The 17,250-nt window shown below is 33.9% G+C and overlaps 4 protein-coding genes across 4 annotated transcripts; 1 reads left to right on the top strand and 3 right to left on the bottom strand.

Annotated features, from left to right (window-relative positions):
- Nucleotides 1–2,536: 2,536 nt before the first annotated feature.
- On the top strand, nucleotides 2,537–5,582 carry LOC142547763 (FRIGIDA-like protein 4a). The gene is made up of 3 exons (XM_075656210.1): nucleotides 2,537–3,537; nucleotides 4,369–4,544; nucleotides 4,871–5,582. The coding sequence occupies exons 1-3, from the start codon at nucleotides 2,625–2,627 to the stop codon at nucleotides 5,354–5,356; spliced, it is 1,575 nt and encodes a 524-aa protein (XP_075512325.1). The 5' UTR covers nucleotides 2,537–2,624; the 3' UTR covers nucleotides 5,357–5,582.
- Nucleotides 5,583–6,095: 513 nt separating this feature from the next.
- On the bottom strand, nucleotides 6,096–6,784 carry LOC142547764 (ferredoxin C 1, chloroplastic-like). Its single transcript, XM_075656211.1, has one exon. It carries the CDS (start codon nucleotides 6,731–6,733, stop codon nucleotides 6,287–6,289), a length of 447 nt encoding a protein of 148 aa, XP_075512326.1. The 5' UTR covers nucleotides 6,734–6,784; the 3' UTR covers nucleotides 6,096–6,286.
- Nucleotides 6,785–9,941: 3,157 nt separating this feature from the next.
- LOC142545047 (transcription repressor OFP11-like) lies at nucleotides 9,942–10,824 on the bottom strand. Its single transcript, XM_075652035.1, has one exon. It carries the CDS (start codon nucleotides 10,712–10,714, stop codon nucleotides 10,037–10,039), a length of 678 nt encoding a protein of 225 aa, XP_075508150.1. The 5' UTR covers nucleotides 10,715–10,824; the 3' UTR covers nucleotides 9,942–10,036.
- Nucleotides 10,825–13,279: 2,455 nt separating this feature from the next.
- On the bottom strand, nucleotides 13,280–14,095 carry LOC142545046 (uncharacterized). The gene has a single exon (XM_075652034.1). The coding sequence runs from the start codon at nucleotides 13,814–13,816 to the stop codon at nucleotides 13,448–13,450; it is 369 nt and encodes a 122-aa protein (XP_075508149.1). The 5' UTR covers nucleotides 13,817–14,095; the 3' UTR covers nucleotides 13,280–13,447.
- Nucleotides 14,096–17,250: the final 3,155 nt, after the last annotated feature.

The following is a 17,250-nucleotide window of genomic DNA, read 5'->3' as shown; positions in this document are numbered from 1 at the left end:
GTACTGATTTCACCAGCTGGGGAAGAAGTGAAGTTGGCTGTAAGGTTGGACTTTCGAGCATCCAATAATGAGGCAGAGTATGAGGATGTGTTGGCAGGACTTCGAGCAGCCATAAATGTGGGAGCTACCCGGGTACTTATTTTTTCTGACTCGCAGTTGGTAGCGCAACAGATGAAGGGGATGTATGATGTGAAAGATGAGAAGCTTATTGAGTATGCTCGAGAAGTGGACAGAATCAGAGTAAAATTCACTATATTGTTTTCAGCAGCGCCCTTAGCTGCTCCCCCCATATATCCTCAGTCTCTGACTTGAGCGTCGGAGGGGCTACGCCAGGATACCCTCCTGGCCCCCTCCTAACGGTCTTATTTGTGATTTCAGGCCCATGGTAATTTTAGAGCCCGTGTCTGGATTAGTGACGCTTACGTGGATCGGACCCTAAATTTTCCGTGAGTATCACTATATATTTTACATTTCTTTTTCCCATCTCTGATCTCTCAACTACTTTGATTTTTTATTTTAAAGTTGCAATATATATACCGATCACACATTTATCCGACAATTTTATTTAATATAGAAATGCATATCTTAGGATTTCATAAAAACATGGAATCCCTTACGAACTAAGAATAGAGAAAACAATGGTGAAAGTTATGCGATGGAGTGTAAAAAGTTGGGTAAAAACTTGTGTGAGACGATCTCACGAGTCATATTTCGTGAGACAGATATCTTATTTGGATCATCCATGAAAATATATTACTTTTTATGCTAAGAGTATTATTTTTTTATTGTGAATATCGGTAAAGTTGACTTGTCTCACAGATAAAGATTCGTGAGATCGTCTCACAAAGACCTACTCAAAAGACTGTATCTCTTGTCACCTCCTCCCTTAGGAGCTTTTGCCACCACGTGATCATAAAGACCGATCGATGGCGGCTTTCAAAATATTCAAATATATCCTACAATTTTATTTATATTAATTACTTAATTAGAGAAGCTGCAATTAATAATAATGTTTAGGTACAATTTCAACATCTCAATTTATATAATTTTATTCACCCACTTGATGTTTAGGTACAAATTCAACATCATCCACTTGTACAGTTTCTATCTTTTATATATATTATATATATATATATTATATTTGAAGAAGAAGGGAGGGGGTGGGGTGGGGGCGTAGGTGATTTACTTTATCTGACGGCAAGCATGTGGCGGTCTGCGAGAAGGGGCCACCACCTCCCCTCACCTTCTTTTCAGCCTTATTATTTGTTTAAAAAACTTTTTTTCTCTTTGGTTTTCGGGAAAGTGTTTTTTTCATCTTCTTAATTCGAATACATATATATATATATATATAGATCGAGAGCTTGCTACAATGATCTCACCGAAATTCTTTATGTATATATATATATATACTTCATAAAAGATTGGGAAGTATGTCTCTTGTGAGACGGTCTTACGAATCTTTATCTGTGAGACGTGTCAACCCTACCGATATTCACAATAAAAAATAATATTTTTTATTGGATGATCCAAATTCATAAAATACGATCGGTGAAACCGTTTCAGTTTTTGCCAAAATTGGTACATATAAGAACAAAATAGTCTCGAGGGGTTTTGAAGATGATATTTAAAATTTGAATACAACGGCCACATTAGCGAGAGATTCAACGATGAAGTGATGCCTCTGTTGATAACCCGATATTGGGAAGAACATGATATCTATTACAAACTAAAAATGCAGAAAATTGTAGTTGAAATGACTATTGTTATTTTCTATCAGTTGCTGTGTAATTTAAAAGTTTTGTCACATAAAAATTTATATCACAATCAAGGTAGTGTACTATATGTCGTATTAACTCGATATTCAATAAGAAGTGATATAATAAATAGTTGAGAAAACTAGAAGGTTGTAATTTTAAATAATCAAATGTGCAAAACTCGTATTTTTAATCAATCTAATTAGGGTTTATGTTCTTACGCAACTATTATTTAACCTCACGGTTTTTTCCACATTATTTTTTTCTATTTGTGGCTTATACATAAACATAGAAAATTTGTTTAGTTATTTTGTTTGAACTAGCAAATATTTCATTTAGATATTGTTTAGTACGTGCGATGAGAACATCGAAATCAAATACGAGTTGAACAATCAATTATCGTTTTGTCGATCACCTCAAACTATATCTTTGTTTTGTAATGTACAAATAAATTTGATGATATTTGTTAAGATTGAAACTTGGACCTGACTCGATCTCAAATAACTAACAATATTAAATTAATTATACAAAAATCCAAATTGAAAAAAGAAGAGGATGAGAAGAAAAGACCGTTAAAAACATTCCTCCTCGGCAGGTAAAATGTTGTAATAACTGATGACAATGCGCACCAAACAGGTACCAAGCTCACGTTAGCTTCGACCACTTCACAAGATTTTCACCCGACAGGATCACACGTGTCTCCGAATCATCCGTACACGTCATCATCTGTCACACCCACTCCTCATCTTAGCTTTATCCCCCCACCACCTTCGCTTTCACACTTCTTTCTCTCTCTCTCTACAAAATTCTAGGGTTTACTTTTCTCCGGATTCCGGATTCATTGTCTCCAGTCTCAATTCTCCTATCGCAATGGGTTCGAAACCCGATCCGGGAGAGATAACTCAGCCGCCGCCGAGTTTCGATGAGTTTCAGCGGCAGACTTCGCTCATGACTAGCTGCACTCTGCTGTGGAAGGAGCTGTCCGATCATTTCTCTTCACTTGAGCAGGACATTATGAAGAAGTCTGAAGCCTTGAAGGCAAAGTTCCAAGCTTTGACCAATGAAACACAGCTATCTATGCGGGTTTTGGACAATCGTGAGTCGTCGATATCCAAATCTATGTCAATGGCCTATGAATCGCTTGAGAGGGCTACGAAGCTATCTGTTTCGGCTGCGATGTCGAAGGATCCCAGCACAGATAAGGAAATTGAGTCGACTGAGGAGCCGGAAGTTGATAATTCATCCGGTGTGCTGATGAAATTGAGTACTTTCTGCCGCATGATGGCTTCGAAGGAGTGTTGGAGCTTCGTGACTGTGAGGAAGAAGGAATTGGAGGTATTCAGATCCGAGATACCGAAAGCCCTGGCCGACTGTGTGGATCCTCCGAAGTTTGTCTTGGAGGCGATTTCCGAGGTTTTTCCTGTGGATAAGCGTGAGGCGAGTAGCAGTTACGATTTGGGGTGGGCTTGTGTGTTGTTGCTGGAGTCTTTGATTCCTGTGATGATGGACCCTGTGTTAGGCAAGGAGAGGATGTTGGTGACGCCGAGCATCAAATGGAAAGCTGAGAATATTGCAGAGACATGGAAGAAGAGCTTGGAGGAGAGGGGTGGAATTGAGAATACAAAAACTCCTGATGTACATACTTTTTTGCAGCATTTGGTGACCTTTGGGATCGTGAAGGAGGAAGATTTGGGTTTGTACAGGAAGCTTGTGGTGGCCTCTGCCTGGAGAAAGCAGATGCCAAAGCTCGCAGTTTCTCTTGGACTTGCTGATAAAATGCCCGGTAATTTCTTCTTTTTTGTCGTTGTGGGATCAGTTAGTCTTCCTTGTTTCTTTTCTCATGCTATTTTTAGTAATTAATGTGATGTAGCTGAATATCATAGTTTTGATTTTCCGAGGTAGGTAATTAAAGATTGATGCTTGTAGTTTTGTTATCGGTGGCATGCTCTTTTTTCTTGTACGAGTAGAGAAAAAGTAAAGAAAACGAAAGATTTAATAAAATGCAACCTTGACATGGTTTCTTGGTTTTGAACATTAAGATTTGTTTGTTAATGTCAAATGAAATCGATTAGAAGTTGGCAAACGTTTGTGAGAGAGATCAAGATCATAATCTGCCCTTTTATTTGTTTGAAATATTTGGTTTTATTTGAGACAAGGTCTTGCACCTGCATCTTTTTCTCACCATTTTGTGGCCAGTTTAGCGAAATAATGTCATTGTCATCAGTAGTGGATCTTTTTGTTTATACTTAAACAACGAAGGAACATGACTTAATCCCTAGCCAGTTTCCTGATTTTGGTTAGAATACCCGCATATTGATTCAACTTCTGATTTTAGCTAGTAATAGTTCAATGACAAATGGGTTCGAAACTTTGAGGTTTAGTAATTTTAGAATGAATTTGCAGATAGTCCTCATATTAACCCGAGTATGATAATTAATTTGTTGAAGGTCGGAAATCCTCAAATAATTATTTCGTTATCATTAGTCAAATTTTCTTTAGTGCAAATATTAAGTATATATAGGTATAGGCTTCAATCTAGGCATATGCTTGGATCTAGATGATGCAGGAAAACACTTCATTGTGTCTCAGTGCTTCTATTCTCACTCTTCTGCAGATATGATTGAAGAATTGATTGGAAGGGGACAACAGGTTGATGCCGTTCATTTTTCTTATGAAGTTGGACTTACCAGAAAATTCCCTCCTGTCCCGCTGCTCAAAGCTTTCCTGAAGGATGCAAAAAAAGCTGCTACATCACTTCTGGAGGATGCCAGCAATTCAGGACGTGCTGCGGTATGCATTATATATGTTTCTCATGTACATCGTGTTGTATCAAGCATATCCTTTCTCTTTCTGTATACATCATTTTTAACATTCTCAAATATTTGGCCAAAACATGAATCATTAGTTTTCTCTGTCTTCTTCTGCCTTTCGTCACTCCAGTTGTCTCTAATCTCTCGCCCTTTGTGACCAAAATAATTCAATACCTCTTGTGACTATAATCTATTATAGACAGACACAATATATGGACATGCATCAGTTTTACTTGTGTTTCTTGTTGGTGTGTGGAATGCTCTTCATCTCCTTACTGATTGTCCTTCATCACTATTTCTGTACAGCATCTAGCTGCAAAGAAAGAGCAATCATCAATACGAGCAGTCCTCAAGTGCATAGAGGAATACAAACTTGAGGCTGAATTCCCACCCGAAAGCCTCAAGAAACGCCTTGAACAATTGGAGAAAACAAAGATCGAGAAGAAGAAACCAGCAAGCCCAACCGCCAAAAGAACACGAGCCAGCACGGGAGGCTTCATGCCTCCAGCCAAGGCAGGCCGCTCAACAAATGCCTATGTTTCATCTTTCCCATCTCCTCCAACATATATTCGTTCCCCGTCACACTCCCAGTATCCATCTCCGGTTCCAGCATACCCCGCAACTTATACCATGTACCCACACGGAAATCGGAGCCCACAGTATCCTTACTCCCCAGAAACCGCCCCTCCCCCCGCCATAATCGGATCATATCCCGTTTCTCCGGTGAACTACCAGGCTTATGGAGGGTACAGCAATGCAATGGCGCCTGCTTACCAGCAAGCTTACTACTGACTGGGGGGTTCTTGTCAAAAAAAGGTGACTGCTGATATATGATGACAAAATCTTAATGTCATTTTAATGTTGATGTTCTGTAATCACTAACCTTTAATGGTAGCCTTTTATCTGTGTGTTGATCTTTAATCAACTGACCTCGACAAGGGCAAGCTGTATTTTATGATTCTCTCGAACTTGTCGTTCTAGGTTGTGAAAAGTATTAAGAAATGCGTAACATGGACTATATCTGATCAATCACAGGATTTATGGATCTAATATACAAGGGTGTCCAAGTCCAATGATTCGTAAATTGTGTGTTTCGGCATATTCTTGGCCCGGGGCTTGTTATAATCATCTTGTTCGAAAAACATCCGATGCCCGTCTCCTGAATAGCGGCTTTTGTTAGCAATAATTCCCCTTGATGAGCTTCCTTAACGACATATATTACTGTTATATCAAATTTTTTAACTCAAATATGTAGAGTTTGGCAAAGACTTGGAGTACGATAACTGTTGCGCAATTAACTAGTCTTTAACCATCAGCAGGCAGCAAGAATGTGATGTATTAAGTAAAATGTTGGATCTTTTGCATTAACTTTCTACTAAATGTTGGATAAATTGGGTTACTCGTGCAGTTGTCATTGGATAAATGTTGGATATGTATTTTTTCGATTTTATCCGAAGTTTGAATCCCTCTGGATTCAGCTCTCAAATCTAAGACTTCAATATCACTTAATCTATTTTATCTCAAGTTAACAAATAAATAAATTTATGTTATTGATTTATGGTCTTGAAAACCATCCACCACAGTATTCAGTATACAATAATTTGCATTCGATCACGATGTAATGTGGAAAAGGAAAAAACACACAAATCGTTGCTTGCATTGAAGATCAGACATCATCTCAGAAAGTTGCACACAATTCAACGCAAAAATGAAAATCCAACCTCAGTCATTGGCAGTGGCCAATTGCAGAGACAGCAATTCCTCCTCAGGTATAACTCTAACGTGACAATCCGATTTAGGGTACGCCACGCACATCAGAGTGTAGCCCCTCTCGATCACGTCGTCGCTCAGCATCCCCTCGCTCTGGTCCACCAAACCGCCGACCAGCCGAGCTGGGCAAGTCATGCACACGCCCAGCTTGCAGTCATGCGGGACATCCAACCCACTTTCCAGCGCCTTGGAAAGGATCGTCTCGTCCGATTCGACTTCGAGCTCCGTTGTCCCCCCGCCGTGCTCGACCAGTACCTTGTACGCTCGCACGGCGGAGAATGAGCTGTGGCGGAGGCAAGGTAGCGGTAATGTGGGGTGAATTGGCGATTTTTTGTTCGGGAGAAAGAAGTATTTGAAGGAAGGAGTAGCGGGTAAGTGTAGAGCGGGGAGTGAAGCCATTGACTACTGGCTTGTGTTTTTTTGTGTGGAAGCGATGGAGAGGGAAGAAGATAAGGCTACAAGTTTACCACCATATTATTTATTTAATTATAATTAAAATTATTAAATACATTTTGAGTTTGTACAACAAAAAAGTTGCTAAAATTGTGTGCTTCTTGATGGTATTACATTATAGTTGAAATTTACGTTTTTTAATTGTATATTTATTTTTTTACGATATCATTTATGTTATCAAGTTTTAGATTTAGTATATTTTTTCCATTTAAGTTTTTTTTTTTTTTTACAAATATTACATATTAAAATTTGACAGTTTAAAATGAGTAGGTCGTCTCTTGTGATACGATTTCACGAATCTTTATCTGTGAGATATGTCAATCCTACCGATATTTAAAATAAAAAGTAATACTCTTAGCATAAAAAGTAATATTTTTTTATGGATGACCCAAATAATATATATGTCTCACAAAATACGACCTTTGAGATCGTCTCACATAAATTTTTGTCATTTAAAATATCACCGTCGCAAAGCAAAAATAAATATAAAAGAATATAAATATAATTTTCCTTATTATATAATATCCATCGATAGAGAATCCAACGGAATGTGAATATATTCCCTTTATCCTAAATATAAATATCGTACTTATTTTTCATTCATCCAAAATATTAGTCATGTTTTATTTTTTTGTCGTATTGATCGAATCACTCATTAAGTAATGAAAGCACCCGTTAAATAATGATAAAATGAAAAAAATTTCTTTGTGGAATTTTCTTTTCCAATATTCCCTTCAGGCTAATTCATGTAGTTTATGCTGAGATTTTTCATCTTTATTCTTGAATATTATCTCCATGAATTGAAACATTGATTTATTTCTTGGTTTAATTTTACGGAGTAAGTTTTTCTTTTTTGACTTCTGCATTGATAGATCGAGACAAGGCTATGTGTTATATTTGATTTTTATCCAATGGATTTATTTGTTTTTTGCTTCGAATTATTGATTGATATTTGTTTATCATTGCAAGCGATTAATCTGATCAATTATTTGCATATTTGTTAGTTTGATCTCAAATTGGAAAGCTAATGATTGAAGTTTTGCTTCGTAATATATCAATAAACACATTGTTAAATCGACTACAAATAGTATTTGATTTCAATGATTTTGGGTGAAAACAGAAATTTCATAAATCTTAATGTGTTTTTATTTAATTAAATTCAAATATAAATATTTTATATGTTAAATAAAAATAGATTTATTAATGTTACAAATATGTTGATAAACTATTTAGAGAATTTCATCGTATATTCGTTATTAATTAAGAATTTGAATATGCTATTGAATTAGAACAAATGTCACATAACTAAGACCGGTACCATTGTATGTTTTGGTCATTTTTCTTGAATTTGATTTATCCCTAGACTATTAATCCTTGTGATCCAATTTGAATTGTTAAATTTTATTAGTAGTTTAGTTTATTTAATTTAAATTTTAATAATAATTTCAATCACCACTTAAATTATTTTGTCTAAATTAAGTCTAATAATAAACATCCTAATAATTAAATATTGGTCTATATAGGAACGACTAGAGCTCCGAATCCTATTTATTACAACTTGATTTAATCCTTTTTTTTTTAAATACATTCACCTTATTTCCATACTGTAGAATGTAGACAAATTAAGTACTAATAAAAATATATTTTCCCAAAAAATTTGATATTATTTAAACCTTTTCCAAATTCAAATGATAATATCATATCCCATTTTAACATATAATAAAAAAACAAAAATCATACAAAAATAATCTATATAATTTTAGTAAATTTATGGTTAACTTGTTAACAGTTGATTCATCCCAAGCTTTTAAAATCGTCATATGTGTCCGAACAAGTAATTCATTTATGTAAATTCGTTTGCCTTAATTTTTTTATATCACTCACCAACTCTAGTATGCTCACTTCCTCCATTTTTACCTTTCCATTTTCCTCGTCGGCCGATGTCATTGTCGCTGCCGGCCGCCATCGCTTCATCTACCTATCCATTTTCGTCACCGGTGCCACTCTGTCACAGTTCTAAAAGATTAAGGTAATATCTATAAGCTATGGTCGATCGAATCAACCTTTGTTAACATCATATCTCATCCACTTTTCAAAATTTTCAAATTATTAAAATAATTTTTTCTTTATCTACTTTTGAATTCATAATTAATATTACTCCTAAAATAAAAGTTATTATAAATTTCATGAATTAAAAATAACAAAAATATCAAATCTACAATATTATGCATCAGTACCATATTTTTTTCTACCAAAAAATCAAATTTTTAAATATAAAAAAATATTTAAATATATATTGTAAAAAATATATAAAATTTGATTTTTAAATTTTATTATAAAGGTGAAAAAACACATTCATAAATCCGAATTTCGGGCTCTGTTAACAGAAAAATAGATGGTTAATTCCTGCTCAACTCCGAAGCAATCTGTGTCGATTTTGCTTCAGAAAATCGAAAGTCTACACTAAAAATAAAATAACGAATGAAATATTTGAGATTTTAATTTCGTTTTGAAATCAATTCCTTTGAGTTCAACAATTTTCGTATAAAAAATTTAAAATATTTAATTGTTTTGTTTTAGAAGAGATTTTTATTAATGCGCAAGAACCTAAACTCCTACATCCTGCCATGACTTTAAGCGACAACACTTTGGGATGTTGTGTACATTGCAAAAGACACAAAATCCTTTACCCTTTTAATAATCCATCCCAAATAAATTTATTTTAATATATTCCGCATTTTCTGATATTTCAAAATATTTTATTTTATGAAATATGATAATTAGTTAGTGTTATATATATGACATAAAATTTTGATGCAGCAGATCGAATTGCATAGTGGAAGATAAATGCTATTAGTAAGTTTTCTGTGAGATGGTTTCACGAATTTTTATCTGTGAGACGGGTCAACCCTACCGATATTCACAATAAAAAATAATATTCTTAGTATAAAAAGTAATACTTTTCATGGATAATCTAAATAAGAGATATGTCTCGTAAAATACGACCTGTAAGAACGTCTCACGTAAGTTTTTGCCCAATGTTATATAAAGATTGATCAAGAATTTAATTAAAATGTTCAATTTATATTTATCAATGAAATTATATTTTTCTAAAAATAAGAAAATTATATAATTATAATTTTATATCCATAATAATATCAAATCACGAAAATACAGGAAAAGGCGACAATTTTAATTCAATTACACGGACGTACACCAAATTATTTCCTCCATCACAAGCCACATGACTCAAAGAAAATTAAGCCGCCGTCTGTATGGCAGCGCAATGTCCGAGACGGTGACTGGTTTCCGGCAGAAACCATTAGCTCTCGGGGACGACACGACGACGGACACAGTAACATCAGCAAAAGCTCCAAAGATGAACTTGTGTGTGTGCTTAGGGTTTAAGGCCAAATAGCAAACAAGAAGCTCATGCAAGAACTCCCAGTCAGCCTCAACCCCCGCGGACTCGCGTGCCTCGATCATCTCCTGCATCGACTTTCGAAAGTCCGCATATGGGTCCGGCGAGTACTTGTCAACCGCAACCCCGCCACCCGCCGCCCCTTGTCGAGGAGCTGCAATTGTTTCCGGCTGCTCGAGTAAGGAGTTGGAACAGCCAGGGGAGGAGCAGAAGAAGCGGCGGGAGGCGAATGCGGAGCTGAAATCTGGAAAGGGGCTGGTTTCGGGGGAGGAGGAGGAGGAGGAGAACTCTGCTGCTGCTAAACTGTCTGAGGTGGAGACTTCGTACAAAGAGTTGTAGTTCTTGATTAAGACAGAGTGGTGGGTGTAAGGGTTTGTTTGGACGAATTCTTGAATTTCTTCTTCTTGTTGTTCTTCAATGGTGGGTGGTGAGGAGAAAGTGATGGTGGGCAAGCATTTGAATTTCGAGAAACAGAGGTTGAAGCTCTTCCATAATATGCTGGACATTTTTCACTTTCTTTTGTCTGTACCAAGCTGTTGCATGAGTATGTATGCATGTATGTATATACTCCAATTGTTGCAAAATAATAATAGAGCTAGAATTCTTCTTCTGTGCATTCCGGTACAACTTTTATGTTATCTTTGATGTTATATATTCTTTTTATGCATGTGCGTGCATATACACACACATATACATATATATATTCCGAAACTTTAATTTTGTAATTATAAGCATTGGCACAATGTGCCTATGACACAAGTATCTATGTTTGAGTGGATTAATAATAGTTTGGTATTCAAATATTTCATCTTTTAGCTCAAAAAAATAATAATATGTATCATATTGAGCCAAAATATTTTAAATCTGATGTTAAAAAAGTGGCATAAATGTTTTGAAAATGGTGATTGGAACCACCCTAAGGGTACAATTGAGACATTCATTCAACTAGTGTGTTACTCTCACAAATTTCATGAAAATAGTAAAATTGTTACTGTAAGTTGATCTAATTTTGATCTTCTTCGTCTGATGAGTCAAAACTTAATCATAACACAAACAGTTTTACTTCATTTGCAAATTTAGCTTTTTTTTTTTTTTTTTTGCCAGAGTGCTGACCTAGCTAGCTTTAATTTTGACGTATCAATAATATTCGATATCATATCGATAGTATCTAACGTCACATCAGCACCTTAATAAAAAAGTATTAGTATTGCAAAATAAATAAATTAATGCGACAACACAATTTAACTAATTTAGATAACCAAAATCATAATAAGGTCCACTTACAAGACCAATATGCAAAATTTCCCCCAATTTCACTCTATAAATTCACATACTAGATCCATGTTTTTAATATTTATGTAGATTTTATAAAGATCAAAATCCAGAGCTAAGAAAGTTGCAAGATGAAATCTAACTTGGTCTGCTGGCACATACATGCATGTAGGATTCTTATCATGTCTAATATTTCCATAAAAATCAGTAGAACATCATGTGCACTTGCAAAGTTGCATGTTTGGTTTTTAAGCTCGGCTTGCGTTTAATGTAAGGATAAAGCAATTTTTACAGTTCGAGTCAGTCGTTTGTTGTTCATATATATATGGTACGAGATGCTCGTGCTCGTGACTGTGTAATATAATTGTCCTTTGACTTGGTCAACATTCACCAGCAGTAACTTTCATAGATTCCACCAGACAAAAATACAGTTGATAAAAGGACTGACTGATATGTTTTTTTCCCCAAAGCTTATAATATATAATTAAATAAATTATTTCCACTCATGATATATACCTGATGTGGCGCTCATCGACTGCGGATTTCATATTGTCTTTGCTCGGAATATATTATATATACGTATCGAGAATAAGGGTGTAATCGACTAGCACCTTACTTTGAGCATACTAATCAAGACTTGACAAAAATCTATTTACTGCTTTTGTTTGAGTTTGATCGAGTATATATTACGTTTCGAACTCTCCTAAAAAGCCCACTGATTACAGACTTTTTTGTGATATATGGAATTCAAGAATATAATAGCTGCTACAATCCTTCGTTTGTGGTGTCAATCTGGTGAGAAGTATATTGAATGGAGATACATAGAACTTTTTTCTAGACAGAAATATGTTGGATTCTGTTTATGATCCCCGAAGAAGCACAAAAAAAATGTGATATTTAATTTCATGTGTGTGTGTGTGTGTGTGTGTATCTGCAGAGATCAGGTCAAAGAAAAGTTCAATGGGAATTAACAAATCAATCAATTTTAGAGTGTTTTTGTGGTTTTCAGAAATTTACAAAAATTAAACAAATTTGCTGTAATATAAGGTTTCAAGTATTTTTTCATGCATGCAACACCAAGATCATTAGAGTTTGCATGCCATGAATAGGGGTTTCCATTGGACGGTTTTGTTCGCTTTCTTAATGTTTCGGTTTTCAGTTTTACAAATTTCTAATCCGTTATTAATCATTTTATTTCGGTTCGGTTTTTCTTAATATGGTTTGGTGTTTTTTACGGTCCAAGACTTTAATTGTAAAAATGTAATTGATTAATTAAAATACTAATTAATTTATATTATTCCAAAAAATACTAATTCATATAGAATTTCTGAAAATCATACAATTCTTGAAAAATATTTAGAAGAACAAAATTTAAATAATTTTGAAGAAACGAGAAAATAAAATACATATACTCAATTTGAATAATGAAAAACACATTTATAAAACTATCTAGCAACTCCAGAAAATATAAAGTAAGAAATATATCAAAAAATATACTAGAAGCAGCACCAGGTCTTTCTTTTTCTTGAGCAAGTTGTGCCATTTGCGTTGGTTCTCGAATCTTGATTGAAAAGGGAAGAAGTAAAGTGGGGAAAATGGAGATAAGCAGAGAAGATAAATGAGAGGTCAAATTGTAAATCATATTTCTCAAAACTATTCACTTATTTTAAGTTTTTGGCTACCAAAAACAAAGAATTGTAAAAAATTTCTGTTTTAATTGAAATATTATATTTCCTCTGACCGATTTGTAGTTCGTCGGTATATATCTCATGAAAACGATACGTATAATAATGACAACAAAATAAAATTAAAAAATTTAAAACAGCTAATTATATCGGATCCATTGCTAGAAATTAATCATATAGAGAATGAAACTGGAATAATAAGAACTTTAGGATAACACAAAATTACGATATCATCAACTACACAAAAATCATATAAACTCTAGAAAAACGATCGAGCAGCTGTTAGTAATAATGAATGGCGGAGCCATGATCATTCCCGACTTGACCAGAACTAGATGATCTCGAATACTTCTTCGATGAAGAAGATGGATTAGCAGACAAATCACTGGACCTTCTTCTCAAAATCTCCCTCATTCCATCGGCGACACGGATCGCTGGATTCGATTTACGCGATTTTCGACAGAAGGACATGTGAGCTTTGACAGCTTCATCCATCCCGAATGACTTGTAATTGCACTCATCTCTCACAGCCTCCGAACACAGCCCGCAGAGCCATTTGCCATCGAAGCTTGACTTCACTTTGCTGATGTAATCCTGCGTGCAGTCTTCTTTCAATCCACAGCACTCGCACTTCACCGATTCGATGTCCATTTCGGAGAAACCGATGATGTCTTCTCAAGGAAATTAAAAGATCAAGAAAAACAACGGGTTAAGGGATTGTGCTGCTTTTGGTCAGCTCTCTTCCTTTTTTTCCGTGGGTGTAGTCGTGTTTTGGAATAGCGATTTGAGGCCCTTTTTCGTGTATAGAGATTGTAGGAGGATAAGTGGGATATGGGAAAAGAGAGAGCGTGTTTTTATAGTTGGATAATGTTTGTAAGGAAGACGTTTTATGTTTCGACTGGGATTCTAGAGTGGGGGAAGTAATTGCCTTAATTTTCTCCATGTTCTAAGGGACATTGGGCAGTGGAAAAAGAGACAACGTGGGGGGCCTATAGTGGAGGGCCCTTCCCCTCTTATTGAAAATTCAATAAATACAAAAATTTGTGTCAGACGATGTCACGGGTCGTATTTTATGATACATATCTCTTATTTGGGTCATCCATGAAAAAATATTATTTTTTTATGTTAAAAGTATTACTTTTTATTGTGAATATCGGTAGGGTTGACCCGTCTCACAGATAAATATTTGGTGAGATCCGTCTCACAAAAAGCCTACTCTTCGAAAAATATCTAATGAATTCGTCTTATTTTAAAATTTTTAAATCCTATTTTTAAAGAATTTTAATGTAACACTCCAAATATGACTGTCACGTCAGCATCAGGCCAATGTTATATTAGTTTCAAATTTAAAAAATCAACATAATCGTTGAAGGAAGAAAACAAAGATAGTCTACTGTATCTGTAATTCGACGACATAAATTATCAAAATTATAAATAAGCAAATACAGTGGAACTTTCTCCTTGAGTTGATTTGTCATCTTATTTATGAAGAATTTTATTTTATTGTATATTTTATGGTAGATAGGTAGTTAATTTTTAGTTGATAAGGTTTGAATTGTACAACATCCATCACAATATTTCTTGAGTAGACTTTATGTTATGAAATGTTGATCAAATAGTGTGTGTGTATATATATATATATATATATATATATATATCTTATCATAGAATATATCATGTTTGGAACCATTCTGATAATAACAAAAACTTGTGTGAGACAGTCTCACGGATCGTATTTTGTGAGACCGATCTCTTATTTGGGTCATCCATGAAAAAAATATTACTTTTTATTGTAAATATCAGTAGAGTTAACCCGTCTTACAGAAAATATTCGTGAGACTGTCTAACAAAAGACATGCTGTCTAATAATTGACTCAAATTTATGGGCTTTTTTTTATATAATATAGTGTATATTGACATGTTACTCCATGCAAGTTTTTTTAGCAAATTATTATATGGTGTATCGGAATTTGAGAACAAATCAAAATAATTTAAATGCCTTAATCGTGTTTAATAAAAATGATTACTTCCGTATATGCAAGATATAATAACTATATAATTTTAATACAATTATAATTTAATAAATAGATTATGTCAACCTCAGAATATTGACGGTTCGTATTCGTTATCTTTGAGTCGACCGAACAAAAGGCCGAATTTATATAAATAATTAAAAAATTCAAGAATCGTGGCAATGGGTTTGTGAATGAACCAACCTGTAGCATGTCTTGTCTATACAATATTTGGACAAATTCATTATTACAAATACAAACAAATTAATCCCAAATTCGGGTTCCATTACACGATTTTGCCGACTTAGAAAATGATTTTACTTTAAACTTCTTGACAAAAACTTGTATGAGACGGTCTCACGAGTCGTATTTCATGAGATGGATTTCTTATTTAGGTCATCCATGAAAAATATTAATTTTTATGCTAAGAGTATTACTTTTTATTATGAATATCGGTAGAATTGACATGTCTCACAGATAAAGATTCGTGAGACCAGTCTCACTGAGACCTACTCAAACTTCTTACCCCAAGAAATTTCGTTACATGAATAATTCATATATATATTATAGAGAGGATCGAGTGTTGATCGTTTCACTAAAAATCAACAGGTCAGTTTAAACATCATATTTCAATATTTTTACAATATAGACCGTTATTGCAATCAACTATATGAATTGCACGAAAAAATTAACATATTTGTGCTTTGTTTATTTTTATTTGAAGTCTCTTTACTATAAATTTTTATCTTATATTTAATTTAAATTAATAAAAATATAACTTAATATTCAAATTCATTTTTTCTTTATAATTGAATCATATTAATTTTCATAGATCTATAATTTTTTAAGGCTAATCCATTTTTAGATTGAATTGCGCCAAATCATGTGTTTAGGTGCTGTAATTCGTGCCGAAAATATGATTTTATAACATAAATGTATATTTGTGGGTGTACAATATGTCAATTACCTTGTCAAATTAAAAGCGCATTTGTCTTTTTTAAAAAAAAAAAACGTATTTGTATTAATAAAAGTCAAAAACTTGTGTGAGACGATCTCATGTGTCGTATTTTGTGAGACAAATCTCTTATTTGGGTCATCCATGAAAAAGTATTACTTTTTATGCTAAGAGTACCACTATTTTTATTGTGAATATCAGTAGGGTTGACTCGTCTCACAGATAAAGATTCGTGAGACTGTCTCACAAGAGACCTACTCTTAATAAAAATTTGATGTGAAAATCAAATCACTTACATAAACTATTTACAAAGAAATCACATGCTGTGTCATCAAATACAGAAACACAACAAAATGTAAAAAATCCATCTTTTTCAATGTCTCCGTAGGAACTTGAAAACATTAGCAAAATACATTTTTTTTCAAAAAACAATTGGAATTATTGAATCGAATAAATCTTTATTAAAATTTTGTTTCCATTCCGAAAAACATGGCATAACATGTGGGGATGTTTTCTCAAAAGAGTACGTCTTTTGTGAGACGGTCTCACGATTCTTTATCTGTGAGACGGGTCAACCCTACCGATAGTTACAATAAAAAGTAATACTCTTAGCATAAAAAGTAATATTTTTTCATGGTTGGCTCAAATAAGATATCCGTCTCACAAAATACGACTCGTGATATCGTCTCACACAAATTTTTGCATTCTTTAAAAAAAGTCCGAAAAATATGAGGTTAAGGCATATACTTTTTTGAATATATATTACACATAATTAATATTTTAAAAACATAAAATATGGCAAAAAATTGAGGCCAAACAATCGAAGCATTAAGGATTATAAATTTATGCGTGCTTAAATCAATTCAAAACTACCGCTAATCCTCGCATAATTTTAGAAAAAAAATTTAAATTATATATCTCTACAAAAAAAAAATAGATATTTTTGTATAATTTGAATATATATAAGCCGTATTCTAATTTGTGTTGGTAAAAATCAACCGCCGAGAAAATTGTTTTGTTTAAGAAATTAAACACACAGTTTTAGTGGCTCAATATTAAGACAAAAACTTGTGTGAGACGGTCTCACGGGTCGTATTTTGTGAGACAGATCTCTTATT

This window comes from Primulina tabacum, chromosome 5 (genome assembly GCF_025594145.1).
Source record: "Primulina tabacum isolate GXHZ01 chromosome 5, ASM2559414v2, whole genome shotgun sequence".
In the NCBI taxonomy this organism is placed as follows: Eukaryota; Viridiplantae; Streptophyta; class Magnoliopsida; order Lamiales; family Gesneriaceae; genus Primulina; species Primulina tabacum.
The sequence above is the reverse complement of the archived record's forward strand: the minus strand, read 5'-3'. Positions and strand labels throughout refer to the sequence as shown.

Bases quoted from the DNA above. Each gene is read 5' to 3' on its own strand.
- LOC142545047 (XM_075652035.1), bottom strand. From the start codon at position 10,714: ATGTCCAGCATATTATGGAAGAGCTTCAACCTCTGTTTCTCGAAATTC.
- LOC142545046 (XM_075652034.1), bottom strand. From the start codon at position 13,816: ATGGACATCGAATCGGTGAAGTGCGAGTGCTGTGGATTGAAAGAAGAC.
- LOC142547764 (XM_075656211.1), bottom strand. From the start codon at position 6,733: ATGGCTTCACTCCCCGCTCTACACTTACCCGCTACTCCTTCCTTCAAA.
- LOC142547763 (XM_075656210.1), top strand. From the start codon at position 2,625: ATGGGTTCGAAACCCGATCCGGGAGAGATAACTCAGCCGCCGCCGAGT. The intron at 3,538-4,368 runs GTAATTTCTTCT...ACTCTTCTGCAG, and splicing joins ACTTGCTGATAAAATGCCCG to ATATGATTGAAGAATTGATT. The intron at 4,545-4,870 runs GTATGCATTATA...ATTTCTGTACAG, and splicing joins GCAATTCAGGACGTGCTGCG to CATCTAGCTGCAAAGAAAGA.